We start from the raw sequence: 17,266 nt of genomic DNA, 5'->3' as shown, positions 1-17,266 counted from the left end.
CAGATGTGGCAGTGACAAGGCTGGCAGGACAGCAGGTCTGGCTGCTCCGCAGGATATCGCTGCCTATCTTAGCCTGTGCGGTATTGCTCAGATTACTCTGCAGACTTCCCTTAAAGGGCTCTGGGTTAAAGTTGTGACCTAAATGGATTTAACAAAGATTAATGAATCAACTCTGATGTCCTTCTGGGAAAAGGGCTATCCTGGCTGACATCTAAAGGAGTGATACCAAAGGGAGAAGTAATTTCCAAAACTGCACAGAGATTCACTGACAGAATGGGAAGCAAGAACTCCTGCTTCTCAGCCCCATGCATCTCTGCTCCTCAAAATTATTAGTTTACTGTTGTAGAGACAGTGCTTGTGAGACCAAGCCTTCAGGTAGTCCCTTTAAGAGGAAACCTGCATTCTGAATCTCATTTACAGGGAGCCACTTCACGGAAGAGCTTCTGTACTTTTACCTTCTTTGCTTCTGCTTCTTACCCCAGCAGCCACAGGGCAGGAATATTCTTGAACAACCATTCAACGTATCTGCTGACCTAACTCCAGGAATTATCAGTGTACTCAGGGAGAACAGCCCCTTTTTCCCATGAACCAGTCACTGGTATTACAGATCCTTATAGGCTTTCCTTTCAAAATGGGGACGTCCACAGCAGAGCTTTGCTGCTCTGCAAATACACAGAACGGGATGTACAGTTCAGCTCCCGTGAAACAGTGCTGGGAGTACTGACTAGCTGTGTTGCTTGAACAACAACTGTTACCACTTCTCCACGTACAAAAATAGGAGAATGATGCCTACATCCCTCATGACAGCATAGAAAGACAGACAAAAAGTTAATGCACTGGAGTACTCCAAAGCATTTCTTGTGCTTAAAACAGGATTAAGTATTTGTGCCCTGTTTTACACAGTTCCAGCACTGTCTCAACAGAGGGAAATACCATGCAGTCTGTGTGCCAAGTGCTCCTCCCCACCTCTGACAAACAGCCAAATCACAAAGAACAAGACAGGAGGTTTTACTGGAGCTCCCTTATACTCCCTTAGATCAGTCACTCTTCAGAACTCAACATAAATCTCTATGTCTACACTGATCAAAGATCTTCTGAACATATGCAAAAGGTCCTGAGATCATCTGGGTTTCTGATTTCATTACAGAGTGCATCGAAGGGCTGAAGTGGTACAGGATTAAAATAGGTACCATGATACATCATTAGATGGCTAAAGGGTAAGACAGAAAGAGTGTTGGCTGAACTAGAGCCAGATCATCTCCACCCAGACAGTTCCCGCATGAGAATGCCTGTGTCTAACAGTCAGGAGTGGGTGGCACAGCGTACAGGGGGCCAGCACAGCATGAGCTGGAAGCACTAGTTCCTGTATCACAGCAGGAGAATCTGTGAATGAGGAAGGGAAAAGACAACACAGGGAAGCAGAGAAGAAAGGGGTGGTTAAAGAGCCTCTGCTCTGCTCATGAGCCTCACCTTCTTTTAACTCTCTTTTTCCTATGTGCTTGAACAATGAAACAGAAGCAAAACTAATTCAAACATCACTTACTGCATCCAAACATACCTAAGTTAAACATATATGCTGACAGTGGGCACAGCTGTGCTCTGATGACCGTCCTGAAATCACACAGGGTAACCCACGCTAACATCTTCACAGCCATTGCCACGGGCCTCAGCTAGCAAGCATTCATCCAGGGCTGAGGCAGGTTTGGGCAGCCCTCACCCTGCCCTGTGCTGCTACAGGAATCCCGCTATCAGAACCCAAGCACAGGCTAGCCGTGACAGACCCATGCAAGCAGAAGGCACTTGTTACATCCAAGTAACTTTGTGAGGTTGCTGATATTCTAAGTGTAGGTCCTAAGGGCTTCTGGATAGGTACCTGCTATTGCCACAGGGCACAACAAATATAAAGAATTAACAGGTAGGAAAGAACATGGCAAAGGCTCTTCTGTGTCTGTAAGGTAGTATCCTAGGAATGGTCTAGGGACACAAACTCATCCATTAAGAACAGCAGATGAATTTTGTTGATGGATAAATTTTATCTCTGTTTTTTTTTTTTTTTTTTTCTGGCTTTATTTCAGCCCATCTATACTGGATAATGTCACGTACTTAAAAGTAAAAGGGGTTTCCTCTATCCTAAGAATATCTAGCTAATGTTTTAACATGCCTTGCGAATAAGCATAACTGGAACAAAGCCTCCTTACTGTGATTCACTTGGAATAAATACGCATATTTCTAGACTAACAAAAAATATTACATGAGGAGAGGCAGTTACTTAATCAGTTCTGAATTCTTCCTTACAAGTTTGATTGTCATTGTATATACACTGTGTACCTGCATGGCTTCTTCCTGCAACTTCTCTGTGGTTGAGCCAAGTATGGCTGATACACATTTGATGCTCAACTTCCTTGACACTACTCTGCTACAATTACAATTGATGCTTTAAAGCCACAAAACATTGAACTCTATGGATTCAATTAATGCGTTTTTATGTAATCCTTAGGAAAACCCAGCTACTGATGCACACTCGTGTTTTAATTAATCAACATATCAAAGTTCAGTCACCAAGAACAGGCAAAAGGATAATTATTACCTTAATCCCTTCGATTCTGAAGCCCAGGTTGGCACTAGAGCTGATTGTTTCCCGCCACTGCATGTATCGGGGCTTGGTGACAGCATGCTGGGCATTCTCCTCAGCTGTGGGAGCAAGAGGATCCACTTCAATCATTTTCTTGTACATGTCCTTACGCAGCTTTGGTTTCTCACGGGCTTTAGTCAGCTCCTCTTCCAGGTATGTCCTGCAAAAACATCACATCCCAACAAAGCTGCAATGACTTTCAAACCTTTCTTTTTATAGCTTGTAATAAACTGGCCTCAGGAGAGGTCAGCCAGAGAAGTATTATCATTATCCCAGTTTTTCCTATAAGGAAACTAAAAAGCGTGGACTCACAACTGCACAGGCTTCTTTAGGGAAACCGTAGAGGGCATCCAGATTTGTCACTCACTTCTGTTCCAACTATATCTTTACTTACTGTTACTTGCTATTGTGATGTCCTGCTTACAGAATGAGAGAAAGCTGAAACCTATTCTGTCATGACATACAACTGTATTTTCAGAAGACACTTAAGAGAGATGACTTGCAATGAAATCAAAAGCTAAGAGGCCTGTTAAGTCTTACTGTCTTCTCTCTCCTTGAGAAAAACTTCAGTTACGTGCTATTTTTTCATCAGGCCTCAGAAAGCAATTAAGGTTTGCATGATGTATCAGACAGAAGGACAGAATTGCTCCTCATATAATAAAAGGGAAAGAATAAAGCAGATTATCTATCTGAGGAACTGTAGCTCCAAACACAAAGAAGCAACTAGGGAAGGGAAGGAAACCCTTTAAGGAAACCTTTTAACCTGGCAGCCATTACAAAGGCACTATCCATGTTCTCAGTGTTCACTGGACTCCTAAAGCTTGCCTCTCTTCACAAAGCTTGCACTTTATGAAGTGCCTGGAGTGTGCTTTCTTCACCACGATGTAAAATAAACAGGGTTGTTTAAGAGTTGCTGTCGCCCATTATCTGAATGTCAACTACTTTGAATACAATAATGTACTACTGACAAACCTTTCTCCTCTTTCTTCTGGGTATACCAGCACTACACATTTCTACTCTGATTTAGTAGGCAGCTCACTTAAGGATCTACATCTGTTTGAAAAGGCTTATCTGCACTCCTGTAAGTTGAGTATTTCATTTATCTCACTAACTGAGCATCTGACTTGGCACCCAAAAGATTACTACATGACAATTTCTACCTCTCTGTACTGCTACTTCAGGCTCTCAACAGATTCCTTCTCTATTTGTCATGCTTAGGTAACATTTTTGAGTTTTTCTTCTCAATCATGCATAAGGAAAAAAGAGAAGCTAAGGAAAGTGAGAATCTGGAGAACAAGATGATAGCATCATGCAGATGTGAGAGCAGGGAACAACACAGTCAGTACTGGGCAAATGATAACACCTCTACTGAGAAGATCAGCATGACTGAAGACTCACTCAAGCTTTGGAAATGGGCTCTCTCACTGGTATTCAGTCATTCACATTTGCAGACAGGAATTACTCTTGGTGGCATTTTTTGAGTCACTGCATACACAAAGATTAAATGAACTGGCAGTGAGCAAATGATGTCATTTTTCCCCGTGTATTTTCAGGCCATTTTAGAGAAACCTCATCCAAAATCCCTTTTGAAAATATCTTGATGTGGGTCATTTTTGAGCCTATAGGTCACTCAGTTGCCAGAATCCAGGTACAATCAGGCACCAGTAGGACATGACTCTCCTCAGGTTGTCCAAGCCAATTGCCAAACCAACAGCAGGTTGTCTGGACTGAATTTCAGTGCTCTAAAACAGTTACTAAGCTCCTCCAGACAAAACACAACCACATGACCCCTCCTTTTACTTCCTTCAAATGCATTCAGGTTAGAAAGCAAATTCTCTTTCATGTCTCACCTGATCCCCATCTTACAGTCCATCACACACGGCCCTTCAAAATCAGTAAGTAGGTCATCCAACTGAATGTAGCTCTCTCCATCTCTCTCCACCACCCCATGGAAGCAAGGGACGCAGGAGCGTAGCGGGTCTTTCATCAGCCGCTCAAAACACTCCTTTTCATTCTCTGAGAAGCGTTTGAGAATCTTCCCGCTATCAGCTGCCTTGAAACTTCCTAAAAAGAAAATCAAACACATGCTGAAAAGCCTGACTTGCAAAAGGGAAAAACGCCTTCCCCCACTACTTCTGCCTCATCTACCTCAGCAGCACGACACCAGATAAAGGTTTTCCCTGAACAAAAAAGATAACATGCTTCTCGAAAAATAAAACACTGCGGACAAACACAGCCATTAGCTGTGAAACTGTGAAAGTCCATTTGATTATGTTCCCGTATCAGTATTTATAGCTTTAAGGAGTGCAGCTGCTCCGGGCCATTTTTTTATTCTTCTCCATGCTAAACTCTTTGTTAGGATATCAAACATTGCTATACTCATTAAAATGCACAGGAAAAAGCCACAGGCCAGACTTCACTAATGCTCTGACAGGGTATTTTAAAGCTGCATACCACTGACAGCGTTGGCTTTGTCCTTAATCCTTGCATACGATATACGTGCTGAGTGTGTACGTACAAAAGCGGTGCGGTCAGCGATCATTAAACAGCCTCCAACAGGCCAGAAGCCAAGCAGTGCCCTTTCTACACACACGCTGTGACTGCACATGCGCGTACCCTCAGGCACTGCGTCTGCTCTGGGGAGCCCTGCTAATCTGCAGGTAGAGCCTGCAGTGCAATTGTTTTTACAGCCCTGGGTCCGAATGACATGCAGTACAAAGGACAGAGTCTGCACAGGCCGAGATTGGCAGCAATCACACTCCAGCTACAGAAGGTGCTCTCCTGTCCTGCAGCCTGCCAATAACATCTGAGAAAAGTACTCATTTCATTCAGAGGTACCCTTTATTCTACACGACATAAAATAGGCCCCAAAGTAGGGCCTGATTAAACCTGTGGCTAGCACTGCACTCCTATCACAGCAGGATCCTTCGGCCACTGCAAACTGGTTCCTTGTCAACAAATCCTAGAACTAGCACTGCCTCAGCACAAGGGCTAGGGTGGTGATGGCCCAGGTTTTACTTCAGAAAGAACTTGTCATACCAGAGAACAGCTGCAAAAATGGTGGACTAAATGCAACCACAGAAAACTAACGCAAACCAGAGTGCTCTCTCCTAATCAGATTCTGATAATTTCTTAGCTCTCCTCTTCCACCCTATACAAGCCCCCAGAAGGGTTATGATTATGTGCCCACCGCACCATTCTACAGAGACCGAGCCAACCCCACACACACCGATGGAAACTGCAGTAGGGCTGGGTTGTCTTGGCACTGTGTGCTACACGGTAGTCCCACCAACACCACTGTGCACATGCAGCTACTCCATTTCTAGGACGAAATAAATCTCTCTGCACGGCGTTGCAATGCACCATATTAGTGCATTAGCATATAAAGAGGTGGTTCAGGTACTGCATTAAAGCACGATGCAGCGTAGGTGCCTGCCCACATGTGTACTAATAAACCCCGCACTAGCACTTTAGGAACAAAGGCTACATAGGAATTAAATGAAGCATGAGAGAAGCAAGCCTAATGACTTCTCTTTGGTTTCTTGTTTTTTTTGCATGTGATTTTTTTTTAATCTTAACAATGAAACTAATCTTACATGAGGAGCACACTTGTTAAGTTCCACTGACGCAAAATTAGACTTAGCTGACTGAGCTGCTCCTTGCACGCACACAGTGAATAATGACAAGCCTCACTAGGCAAACACCTGGCCATCAAGTCAGTTGTCACCATATTTATTCTTCTCCCAAGGCCTTACATTCACATGGAAGGTTTGAGGTTGGTACTAGAAACCCTGTCCTTGTCATTGCTGAGGCACAAAAAGGCAAATACAGTGATCCTTCCCGCTAGGGAGCTAACATATCGGCTACTTGGTCAATAAAGATGATCCCATACTACATTCCAGAGTCAAACCCAGTGAGGATATTATATTCATCTCACCTGTATGCCCAGCCAGCTGTACCCATGAGTAGCGTTTCTTGAAGGGGCTGATCACTGGTAAGTTCACCATGGTTTTAATGGTATTCCATGCCTTTTTCTGGAATGCAGAAAAAAGAAATGTTAAATTGGGCAAAATCTGAAATCCTGACATGCCATAAACCTACCACCTAGCTTCACGCACACTGAATTGTTCCTGCATAATTTGCTAAGTGCTCAAAAGCAGAACCACAAAACAAACACTACGATCATCACTGGAAAAATATGCTCATAAAACCAGGAACAGACACATAGTTAAACATACTGTCCTACCATCCACAAGAAAGCTACCTGGAAGAAAAGAAAAAAAAGCACACTATACTGCACGTCACACGCCTGTTCTGAGCCACACCTGACCCTCTCCGTGTCTGAGTCATGCCGAGACCAGACGGCGAACCTACACTTACGCATGTTTAAGTTGCCATGAGACACGAGCAGTTTGCTGCTGTCAGCAATACTTCCTTTCCCAGAGGCCTTCAGCATCCCCTCACGACTAACAGCTTTCACCAAGGCAGCAAGGGAGTCTCACTGTGTCAGATCCATAGTAAACGCATCTCCAATCAGGCTTGGAGCTCACTCAGTTCCTTTGGAGCACTCACTGCCAGGAAGCTGTAGAATCTATTCCAGGTCATAGATTTTGCTGCTCCCTCCCCTCTTACCCAACCCTGTTACTTTTTAACGAAGCTGGGCATAGCTCTGGCCACCTTGGCTGTCCCACAGTGCAGCTGTCTGGGTAGCGCTCCAGGCAGACAGGGAAACAGAACAGCTGCTCCCAAACCGCAGCTGAGTGCTCCATCACAACGGCAGAAAGGTGAAAATAATACAATTGGAAAGTGAAGGAGTCTCATGCTTTGGCAATGAAACTTGGGCAAGTATGAACCACAGCCTGCTAGCGTGTACATTACGTGCTGAAGGACCCCAGAGTGAGTTACGAACAACAAAGGCAGGCTTGTCTGCTAGTGCTAGGACACAGTACCCTGTGGAGCTGATAATGGTGTGCAATAGTTGTGCAAAATAGTTTAGTGCTGAGGTTTTCTGTGCTGAGATCAAGTACAGCTGGAAGTTAGGCTGGATTTACAGAAGTGCTTATCAATGGCCTAAGCAGGCATTATCAAAACCAATGGGAGGCATTGATTTCACTAAAACAGAGTTTAGGTCGCTGCTGAACACCTGAAAAAAAATCACCTACAAAACAAGTATGTCTTCTCTAGCAGGAATATCAACGTGATGAACTAGATGCTTCAAATACCTTATTTTTACTGTATTTTACACTGTGTTTCTGCAGCAGTGAAAGACGTGAAGTGAAATTGCAGGTAAAGAGACACAGGCAAAAGGTTGCTCTCCAGATCACATTTTGACCTGGTCACCCTTCCCCAAATTTGATCAATTACACCAGGTTTCTTATACGGTTACATCTAGCAGTGTTGGTCACCATGTGAGGGTGAAACCCTGTGAGGCCTCGAACACACCAAGAGGATATGTGAACTCACAGATGCAACTGATCTTTCCTTTGGGGATTTATTTTCACGTGAAAGTTTTAAATTATACTGCAATTTGATGTGACATAACAACATAATCTCCATATGGACATGTTTATTCTGAAATAAGATCCTGTTTAACATAGCTTGGTTTTGAAAGCAGTTCAAGCTGAAATCCCTGTTGGTCTGATACAAGTGTCCCATGCAGCAATAGTGCTTTTCTAGACATACCATGCTAGTGAGAGAAAGCAAGAAAAGAAAGCCTTGGATGCTTAAGAATCATGCATCACAGAAGACTTGGTTGCGCTTACTGCAACTCCCCAGACAGCACTAGCTAAACCCTAGTTTAATACATCCCTTCTGCAGCTTTAAAGGGCCCTGCAGGGGATTTCATATTCTGTATTATTTGCCTCAAGCCATTCCAAATTGCTACTGTGCGCTGCTAACCAGCAGCTTAGCTCTATCACAGGGCTACCTGCTACACCGTGAGGATGAAAGCAGCTCTTGCACACCACTTGTAAGTGTCCCTAGCCTCTTTCTGGAAGAAAGAAACATGTCAATATTGTTGTTCAAGTAGAAAAGATTAAAAATGACTTTTGTATAGTCTATTCACCAGATTTAGCTGACAGCAGAAGTCCTTCAGTCCACTCTGCTCTGTTTCTGCTCCAGACAGGCAGGGCCCAAAGTTATTTACAGAACAATTGAAAGTAAACATAATTTGGAGTTGAAGTGATCCCTTTGACTGTAAGTTCTGCCAAAATTTAAGTTTTCAGAGATTCCAGTCTGATTTTCAGGATTGCATTGCTGGCTCCCCACGCCAGGATCAACAGCACTCTATATCCCTCCCGTAAACTCCCGTAAAGATCCTATACTCGCAACAGTGTCCCACTCCTAACATAGCGTATCGTGTCTCCCAATGATTTGCCATGCTGCTCTACCCAGAAGTGATGAGAAGCACAGGTTTTCAAGGAATGCATGTCAGCTGTCAGTGCACCACCACACTCTAGTGGCTTTCCCACCCCCTCCCTCCCACCTAGCCCTCAGAAGCTGCAGATTTTATTTGTACTGTGGGTGTGAAGGAGAGACAATGGGCCAAATTCAACCCCAGCTCAAGTGGAATTTGACTGCTTAGGTTACAGCTGCCTCAGATGAATATGCTTAAGCCACTCACACAATAAAAAAATTAGGAAAAAATTTGTCAGTGTTTTTTTTAATTTATTTATTTATTTTTGAAATCTCTTCCCAAACATTCTTCCCCTAAGACAGGGAAAGTGCAAGGCTCAAGCTAGGATGAAAGAATCACTTCCAGACCCACCCAGTGGAGCACACTGCCATGGACAGAGGTTCAGCAGACGCACTCTGCCCTGCTGCATCTTTCAGTCCCCAACCTCAACCAGCTCAGGATGCAAATTGCCAGGATGCAAACAGGGCTGCATGCTGTTGGAGCACTGGCGTGAGTGGGAAGATGAAAACTTTGTGCGCCTGCTGTGGGAGGAATCTTTCTCACATCTATTTCTAAAGCAAGATCTTTTCCTCTTTGTTAGCAGTGGTATTATGTGCTTTTCAAATCACTGCTTCATGCTACCATGGCAAATAGGACTAATGCCATTGCTCGTGTGTATTTGCAGTCCAGATTTCCCTCAGGCCCCCTTTCTCCTAGACTCTTGCTCCGTCTTCCTCAGTCTTTTACTCTCACTGGGTTTCTCTCAGCCCTTTCTTCCAGATTCCCATTCAGTGTTTTATGCTATTTATACGCATACAGGGCAAGTTCAGATATCTCTGTATTAAAATTGCCAGAATCAGACATCGCTGACATCACTGATGCTGTTTTATATGCCTCTTAAGATCAATAGACTCAAGAATTTTCCAATAGCAAAAAGAAAGCCACTCCAGAAGGCAAACCCGAGAAACATTAACATTGGTAGATTAAGCGCATAAATTACTGGATGTGAACTGCAGCTGACACATTACGTGTATCTATCTCCCTGAGAACTAGGAGGTGTGGGATGCCGAAGACGACAAAAGCCAGCTTTCTGCCAAGGGGTGTGTGACAGGCTGTGCCGCTAGAGCAGCGTCTAGGCAGCGAAAGAGTAAAAACCCAGTGGAACAGAATGGAAGAACTAGTTCCTGCAGCAGAGCCACAAGGCATTCAGAGGATTGCGGCTTGGAATCTGCCACTAGTATGTTATCAGGATTACTCTTTTGAATTTGAAGCAGAGCACTGAAGAAAATTGTATTTCCATGCAGCGGGTGTGGTAGACATGGTGTTGCATGTTACTGACATGCATGAACAAGATGCTGGGCAAATGCAGTGTCTCCAGCTTATTCAACCCTCAGTACAGGTAGGGGTTGCCATGATGGTTATCCTACTAAGGAGCAGGAAAGATGAGCAGCAACTGAGAGCCACTGGTTCCTGGGTGTGCAGCCTCCTCCAGGTCTGTTCTCATGATGAGAGCACAACTTCCTATGCTACTGGCATGCAGAAGCATGATCCTGCCTCGATGCACCAGTAGGACACGGCTGAGCAAAACCCACTGCACTCGCCAGGAGCACTTTCTTCTGCTCTGGGGGGTTTTGGCTCAGCCCTCACTGTGCACAAGAATTAATCTTCCTGAAACCCTCACACTATTTCAGGACAAGGGCTATAGCATCCTAACAGTCAAACTCGTGAATAGGCATTTGGAGACCACTGAGGGTATTCCCGATTTTGTGTGGTTTTGTTCTTAGTTGTTGCTGTTCTTAGGGCTGCATAGAACAACTGAAATCTCTCACTGAGCATATACTACATCCCCCAGGGAGAAGAGATCTACTCTCATGCCTCAGGGCAACAGGAGACAGGACCTGAACCTTCCTCCGTTGTTTGAGAAAAAAATAGAGAGAAAAGTAAAAATAAAAATAAAGAAAAATTATTTTTATATAAAAATAAAGAAAACTTGAGAGAAAAATAAAATCTCTCCCTTAACTAAAAGGAAAAACAGAAACAAAGATCTCAGTTTCGTGAACAAATAATACACCTAACTACCCTGAGGCAAGCACTGACAAGCAGGTAACGTAATTTAGGAATCTGCAGAACAGAGTCCAAATTAAGCAACTAAAATTATTACAAATGCCAAGTACATCTAAACAAGTTGGGGGGGATGGGAGAGGGGTAACAAAACCTTTTTCTTCAGGGGGAAAAAAGAACGGTCAGTTCTAATAATACTAGCACGTATACTTGAAACTATATTGAGTTAAGACAAAAGTATACCTAAATAACAAGTTATTAATGCCCGAAAAAAGTTAATTTTTCCCTTATCAGCATTGTGGAAGGGTAGTTTCTTGCCTGCACCATTGAATTCTCATGAAAATTCTGCTATACAATAGTTAACAGTGACCCCTGGATCCTTTTTCCAGGACAATTTCAGTAGTTTCTTTATCCAAGATTCTGTTGTCTTTTATCTCTGTGCTAGTACAAAGCCTACGCAAGACTACAGAGAGCTATTATGACAGGAAGAAACAAAAGGATAGTGAGAAATTTGTAATTTTTTTTTCCTTAAAAGGCTTTAAAGAAAGAATACTTAATTGTCAGTCATCATAATCTACTGTTCTCTTAAAGTCTTTGCATCATTTAGGCTAAATTCTGCAGCTCTGGGACATGGGGGCTGAAATTCGATCTGTATTGCTGGTTGCCACTGCCTACTCAGTGTCTCACCAACTCCTAGAAGGAACAAAGTTCCTCCACAGGGACTATGAGGAGTATAAAAAACTATAGCTATCAGAAAGTTATTACACGTGTTTCAAAGTATTTCTGTAAGCAAGCATGTGAGAAGATGGTGGGTGTTGGCCTCTTATAGGACAGAGTAACCCTAACAGTAGTGACGGGAAAAGTAACACCTGAGAACGCATCAGGAGTAGCTGAAACTACCTTCTAGAGCGGGCCCCAGGCTAAAGGAAGTGCTGCTACGTGGGGTGCCAGTTCCGTGTTATCCGTGTACCGTACTATTTGCTCCTCTGTGGCTCACTTTTTTTCTGTGATTTTCTTCATCTCTTACTTCTTCCGTCCTCAGTCACACAGTAGCACCCCCTTTTTTATTTCTTAGTGATACAATAAACCCTCACAAAGTTCGTAAGATTACACGAAGTTCTCATAGGCAGTGTCAACACGTGGTAGAGTTTAATCCTGCAAACTCCTCTGTTAATATTTGTTCCCTCTAAACTCTATGTGTGTTTTACAGTTTATGACTTTCAGTTCTACATTTTATAGTATGTACATTTACTTAAAAACTCAATAAAATGTTCTGAAGTTTTTAAAACTCTGAGTTAATTATCCACAAAATCCGTAACTGTTTTACTTCCCTTAGTTTATTAAAACCGAAATAAATCAGCTTGAAACCTAGTTTGTTTTCTTAATTCTTTATGCTGTTTCACTCAATTATTTCATTTAACTTGGAAAATGAAATTAATATGTTATGATTTGTTCACCATTTTCAGTATTGTTTATCACTACTTGGATTGACTTTGACCTGACATATTGGACCCACACATACAAGTAACTTGAAACAGGTCCAAAGCTACTAACCCTATTACATTGCTGAAATAAAGCTAGCCTGAACAAAACCATGCTTTCCATCTGCCTCACTGCAGCCGCCATAGAATGCTTCCATAAGAAATTCTGAGCAGACCACAACCAAAGCAATTACTAGCATAATTCAATTACTCTTCAATTAGATACGATTCCCTGGGAATGTAATCAATAACTACAGTACTATAAGAATAACGTATAAAAGATCACCCTTCCACAATGAATCGCATTATACTACCAAGACAAGTCAGTAACAGCATAATTCCCTGCAAACCGACGGGTCTTCCACGGGTGCTGCTTCACAGCCACCAGCTTCAAAGGTTACGAGGGGCTTCACTGTTTCAGCAGCGTGAGGCTCTGGGACAGCCAACCATATAGTTTCATTTCATGGAGAGATTTGGTGATCTGAGTCATTTAATGTATATTAAAAAAAATAAATAAATAGTGAGAGTTGCTGAGCACCATGGTATCATTCCAGTTACAGCCTTACTTGCCTGCTGAAGGAGTCTGGTTTTGAGCTCTTTCATGTGAAGGCTTACCGTAGTTTTTGCAGACCTGAAAGAGGCAGGCAGCTGACTTGGTTAGATTCAGATCCTGGAGCAATGCATACTTTTATGCCTAATATAATGAACTAATAATTATCCTTGCTCTTTTAATACTATGTACAGGCATATATATACACCTACGTGCATTCTTTAAAACCATCTAAAGCATTTACTAAAAGCCTTTCATCGCAGTCTTTCAAAATTCCATTACTTTGCTGTTGTTGTCCAAACCATAAGAACTCCTAAGCTTAGGATTATTTGGCACTTGATTAAAAACTTAGACCTAACAAGACATCATACTGCAATGGAGAAATTGAGAATTGATTAATTTTTCCCTTACTTGTTGGAAGAAACAGAGCTTCAATATCCACACAGGCTCTGTGTAGGGATGCAAGGTGAAGGATTTGTCCATAACAACTAAAACAAAAGCATCACAAATCACAAACCTGGTTCCGTCACATAAGTCATTTGTGTTGTTTTCAGCAGCCAGTTTCTGTGCTTTTGCCCCTTGTTAAAGATTTCTGGAATCCTTAAACTAAGGAGTTCCTTGCTGCCAAGTGTACTACTCACTTGGCTGAATCAGACATGAATCACGAATTGAGCTCTCAATGGGTGGGAGGTGAAAGAGCAAGTCAACAAGAAGAATCTCCCCAAGCAAGCCCAGACAGGAGCGCATTAAGCAAACACTCACACAACCCATTATAGCTAAGTTTGAGTGCAACACTTTATTTAGCTCCCAAAACAGGGTGAGGCTCTTACAGCAAATGACTTAGCCCCTCTATTACCACATTTCGTCTTCTTCTGTCACTGGGCAGTGAACAGGTTCCCCATGCAATAAGCACTACTCTGCACAGCACTCCCCCATGCAATCCTTCATTGCCAGACAAAAAGGTATTTAGGCCTGGAAACAAAATGTTGCTCCAGGATGAGGTGTACCACCACCAGATAGCCCCGGGGACACAGAGATACAAGTATCTGCTTTGAGAAGTCTGTGCCCAAGCTGATGTGCAACACCACCACTCATTCTTCAGACTGAGAGGCCCTGTGCCAACCAACACCAATTGATAATTTGTCCAAATCATTGCAACTGGCCTTCCGCCAGGGCAGCTGCGTGACTTCAAACGCTGTCAGCTGCCACTCAAGGAACACAAACAGCCTAACTCTGCCCTCAATCAAGAAAATCGCCGAGCAGCCTCCACGTGCCAGGCTCCTTGGGAGCCTTGACCACCCTGGTATCTGCTGATAGGATCCGCTGATCTTCCTGCAGCAGGGTGCCAGCTGGACCCAGGAGACTGATGATCAACAGCAAGGCAGAATGCACACTCCTCCAGAGGAACGGCAGTTCACACGCTACGTGAGCAACTTCCTGATAAGCACCTCTTATCAGGCTGCCAGGCACGCTGTGACTACACCTTCATCTCTCCCTCTGTCTCTTCCACCATCCAGCCCCCAGAGCTCTGTGAAGAAACGGCGCTCAGCCCGCACTTAGCCCTCCACACTTCCGGCGCTGCGCTCAGCCATGGGTGAGGGCCGCAGCTGCTCAGCCAGCCTTTGGCAGGTGTATCCTCTGACTGCAAGGTTTTCGTTTCCTGTTTGTACCGCAGGCAAGACGGGCTGGGCTGATCCTTCACTCATGAGAAACACTTAATGCAATAAGCAGAAACAAAGCTGCAAGACAGAAGCCTCAGGTTCCTGTATTTTCTCCTCTGTCATGCCTCGCCATGCTTTATGCAGTGAGACACAAACGTTCATTGGCTCACTGCCCTTTAGAATACCTGGTAAGTTTGATATTTGCTATCTCTGGGCTGAGGAAGAAGCGAAGGAAAGAGAAACCACTGGTGAGTATCAGACTGCTGAAATGCTGGCAGCACAAGATCCCACTTCACAGCTGGGTTCTGGAGCACCTCTCCAAAGCAGAGGGCGAATGAAGCACAACGAAGTAAAAGCATTGCTTGCCATTCTACCAACAGCACCAAGATGACGGATCTGTAGGAATCAACACCAGCATTTTGCTTCTCATCATTAAGTAGTAAAATATTTACTATCTCTGTGTCATTCCAAGGCCAAAAGGCAAAACGGTCAATGAATTAGATGGCTTTGAAGCAGCACTGTCACAAGGTTTTCATTCACTTTTTCATTCAGAGATTCTGTAAAAGTTGATGTCGTATGGGACAGTACAGTTATAACTGAAAGTCAGGTTTTATCTTAATAAGCCAACAAATGATGTTTTGAGGGACACTCAAGTGTCCGCTGTTGGCATTAACAGGCCCATCATCTCCACCTGGACAGCTTGTGCCTTGCTCAGAAAGATGCTGGTTCCCTGACAGGATGGCGTTCTGCCACTCAGTCCTGCTGAGCTCAGGGGAACTGAACCAGAGACACTCTGCCTGACACCAGTCTCAATGGAAACTGAAGTGTTGTTATCCAGAAAGTACATGGAAAGTTCCTCACTATAGGAAAATTGACGTACTTTCAAAGCACAGGCATTTGAAAATTATCTAGGCTGTCCATCACCCAGAACCATTTTATGGTAAATCAAACATCACTTCAGCAGATGGCATAGCAGAAGGAAAATCTCTCTTAACCTCCAAAACAACTGCAGCTTAAGTCCTCAGAAATTTTCTATGCCAGTTTGGCAATTTTAGAGATCTTTGACCATCCTCTGTTAATCCCCTGCTTGTTGTGGGTCACTGATTGACATCAGCAGTCATGACACAGGTACATCTAGAAAGACCACACTCTTTAAATGAAAGAAAATGAGCCTAACATCCTACCAGGGAGGACACAATTACCAGTTCCCAAACATTCATCCTGCTTAGAATACTTAAAACACAAACACATTCACACTTCTCCATACATAGGCCGAAAAAGATGTCCAGCCTAAGACACGAGCACAATTTGTCAAGCCACAGAAGTGTCATTTCTGAACTGCGTATGACCTCAAATCCCAATGTACTATGAGTAGTTCCAACCCCTTTCAATCAGGTGTGGTTTCTGCGTAACATCAAGTAAGACTACGTTCCGGCAACATGCCAGGAAATAACTTCAAGGAGCTAATCTCCCCTGAGTGAGCTCCAGGCACTTGGGAAGGAAGCTGAGCATGCACTTCATCTTATTTGCTATGGTGGTGCAGGCTGTAACCTAGACACGCAGCTCCAGCCTGCCAGCCTAAGCTTACTACCAGTTTATCACCCCAGTGATTCGGTGGCCACAGGAGAATCTCTAGTCTGAACAGATAAAGAGAAAAAGACATCCTTTATTATACTTCCCCATTTGCCACTAACACACCAGTCACAAACCACTGCTATCAGACAGAAATTGCAAAACTGTCTTCTATTAACTGGTCAAAGATCCTTCTCTTCCTATCCCTAGCAGCTTGGGTTAGTGAACACTTCTTGAGAGGTTACCACACCATCATATATCCTCACATATGGGACACAGAAGCTGTATCCCACATACCTTTGAGATTCTGCCTTAAAGGTATGAGTGATACTTACAGGTTCTAACCCTAACAATGCAAGACTATTGTGCCATAATACATTTTTTTCCTGTCAGAAAGAAAAGAAAGCACAAGGACAGTCAATTATTCTCCTTATCTACTGGAAAGGATGCAAGTGGCTTTAATTTGCAACAAAAATAAGACGTTCCCGTGAGATATCAGAAGAGGGCTATCAGTCAGTTTCCCTTGTTGAAGGCTGTTCTCAAACTTGACAAATACCTGTAACTCACAGGGGTCATCTGCCACCAAGATAGAACTGGGCTGATCCCAGTGCCAGTGAGCTGCAGCACTCCAAAAGGAGTCCTTAGTCACAAGCACCAAGAAGGTTCATCAGTGGTCACAAGATATTTATATTCTACAGTCACGAATAAAGCTACCTGATCCCTTTCTGTGCTTTAGATCCATGTCCTAAGTAGTACTGAAGCATTCACTACAAAAACATTACACCTCTCACATCAAGACCTGTCTGCAAAGCAAGTTTCTGAACTCATATGCATGCACATACACAGAAGGATGTTACTGATGAGCATTTTTTTTTTTTTTTATTTGCCAAAGAACTGAGGAAACTCCACCGTTTC

The 17,266-nt window shown here is 43.4% G+C and overlaps 1 protein-coding gene across 1 annotated transcript in view; it reads right to left on the bottom strand.

The window, feature by feature from the left end:
• The window catches only part of ITPKA (inositol-trisphosphate 3-kinase A), a 39,341-nt gene that overhangs the window by 8,180 nt on the left and 13,895 nt on the right, over positions 1 to 17,266 (bottom strand). Inside the window, exons 2-4 of the mRNA XM_005029154.6 lie at positions 6,570 to 6,666; positions 4,483 to 4,696; positions 2,588 to 2,792 (exon numbers count right to left, since the gene is read on the bottom strand). Of these exons, the coding sequence (XP_005029211.2) occupies positions 2,588 to 2,792; positions 4,483 to 4,696; positions 6,570 to 6,666 (516 nt within the window). The remainder of the gene's footprint in view (positions 1 to 2,587; positions 2,793 to 4,482; positions 4,697 to 6,569; positions 6,667 to 17,266) is intronic.

This window comes from Anas platyrhynchos, chromosome 5 (genome assembly GCF_047663525.1).
Source record: "Anas platyrhynchos isolate ZD024472 breed Pekin duck chromosome 5, IASCAAS_PekinDuck_T2T, whole genome shotgun sequence".
NCBI classification, from domain to species: domain Eukaryota; kingdom Metazoa; phylum Chordata; class Aves; order Anseriformes; family Anatidae; genus Anas; species Anas platyrhynchos.
This window is presented reverse-complemented; position numbering and strand designations above follow the sequence as displayed.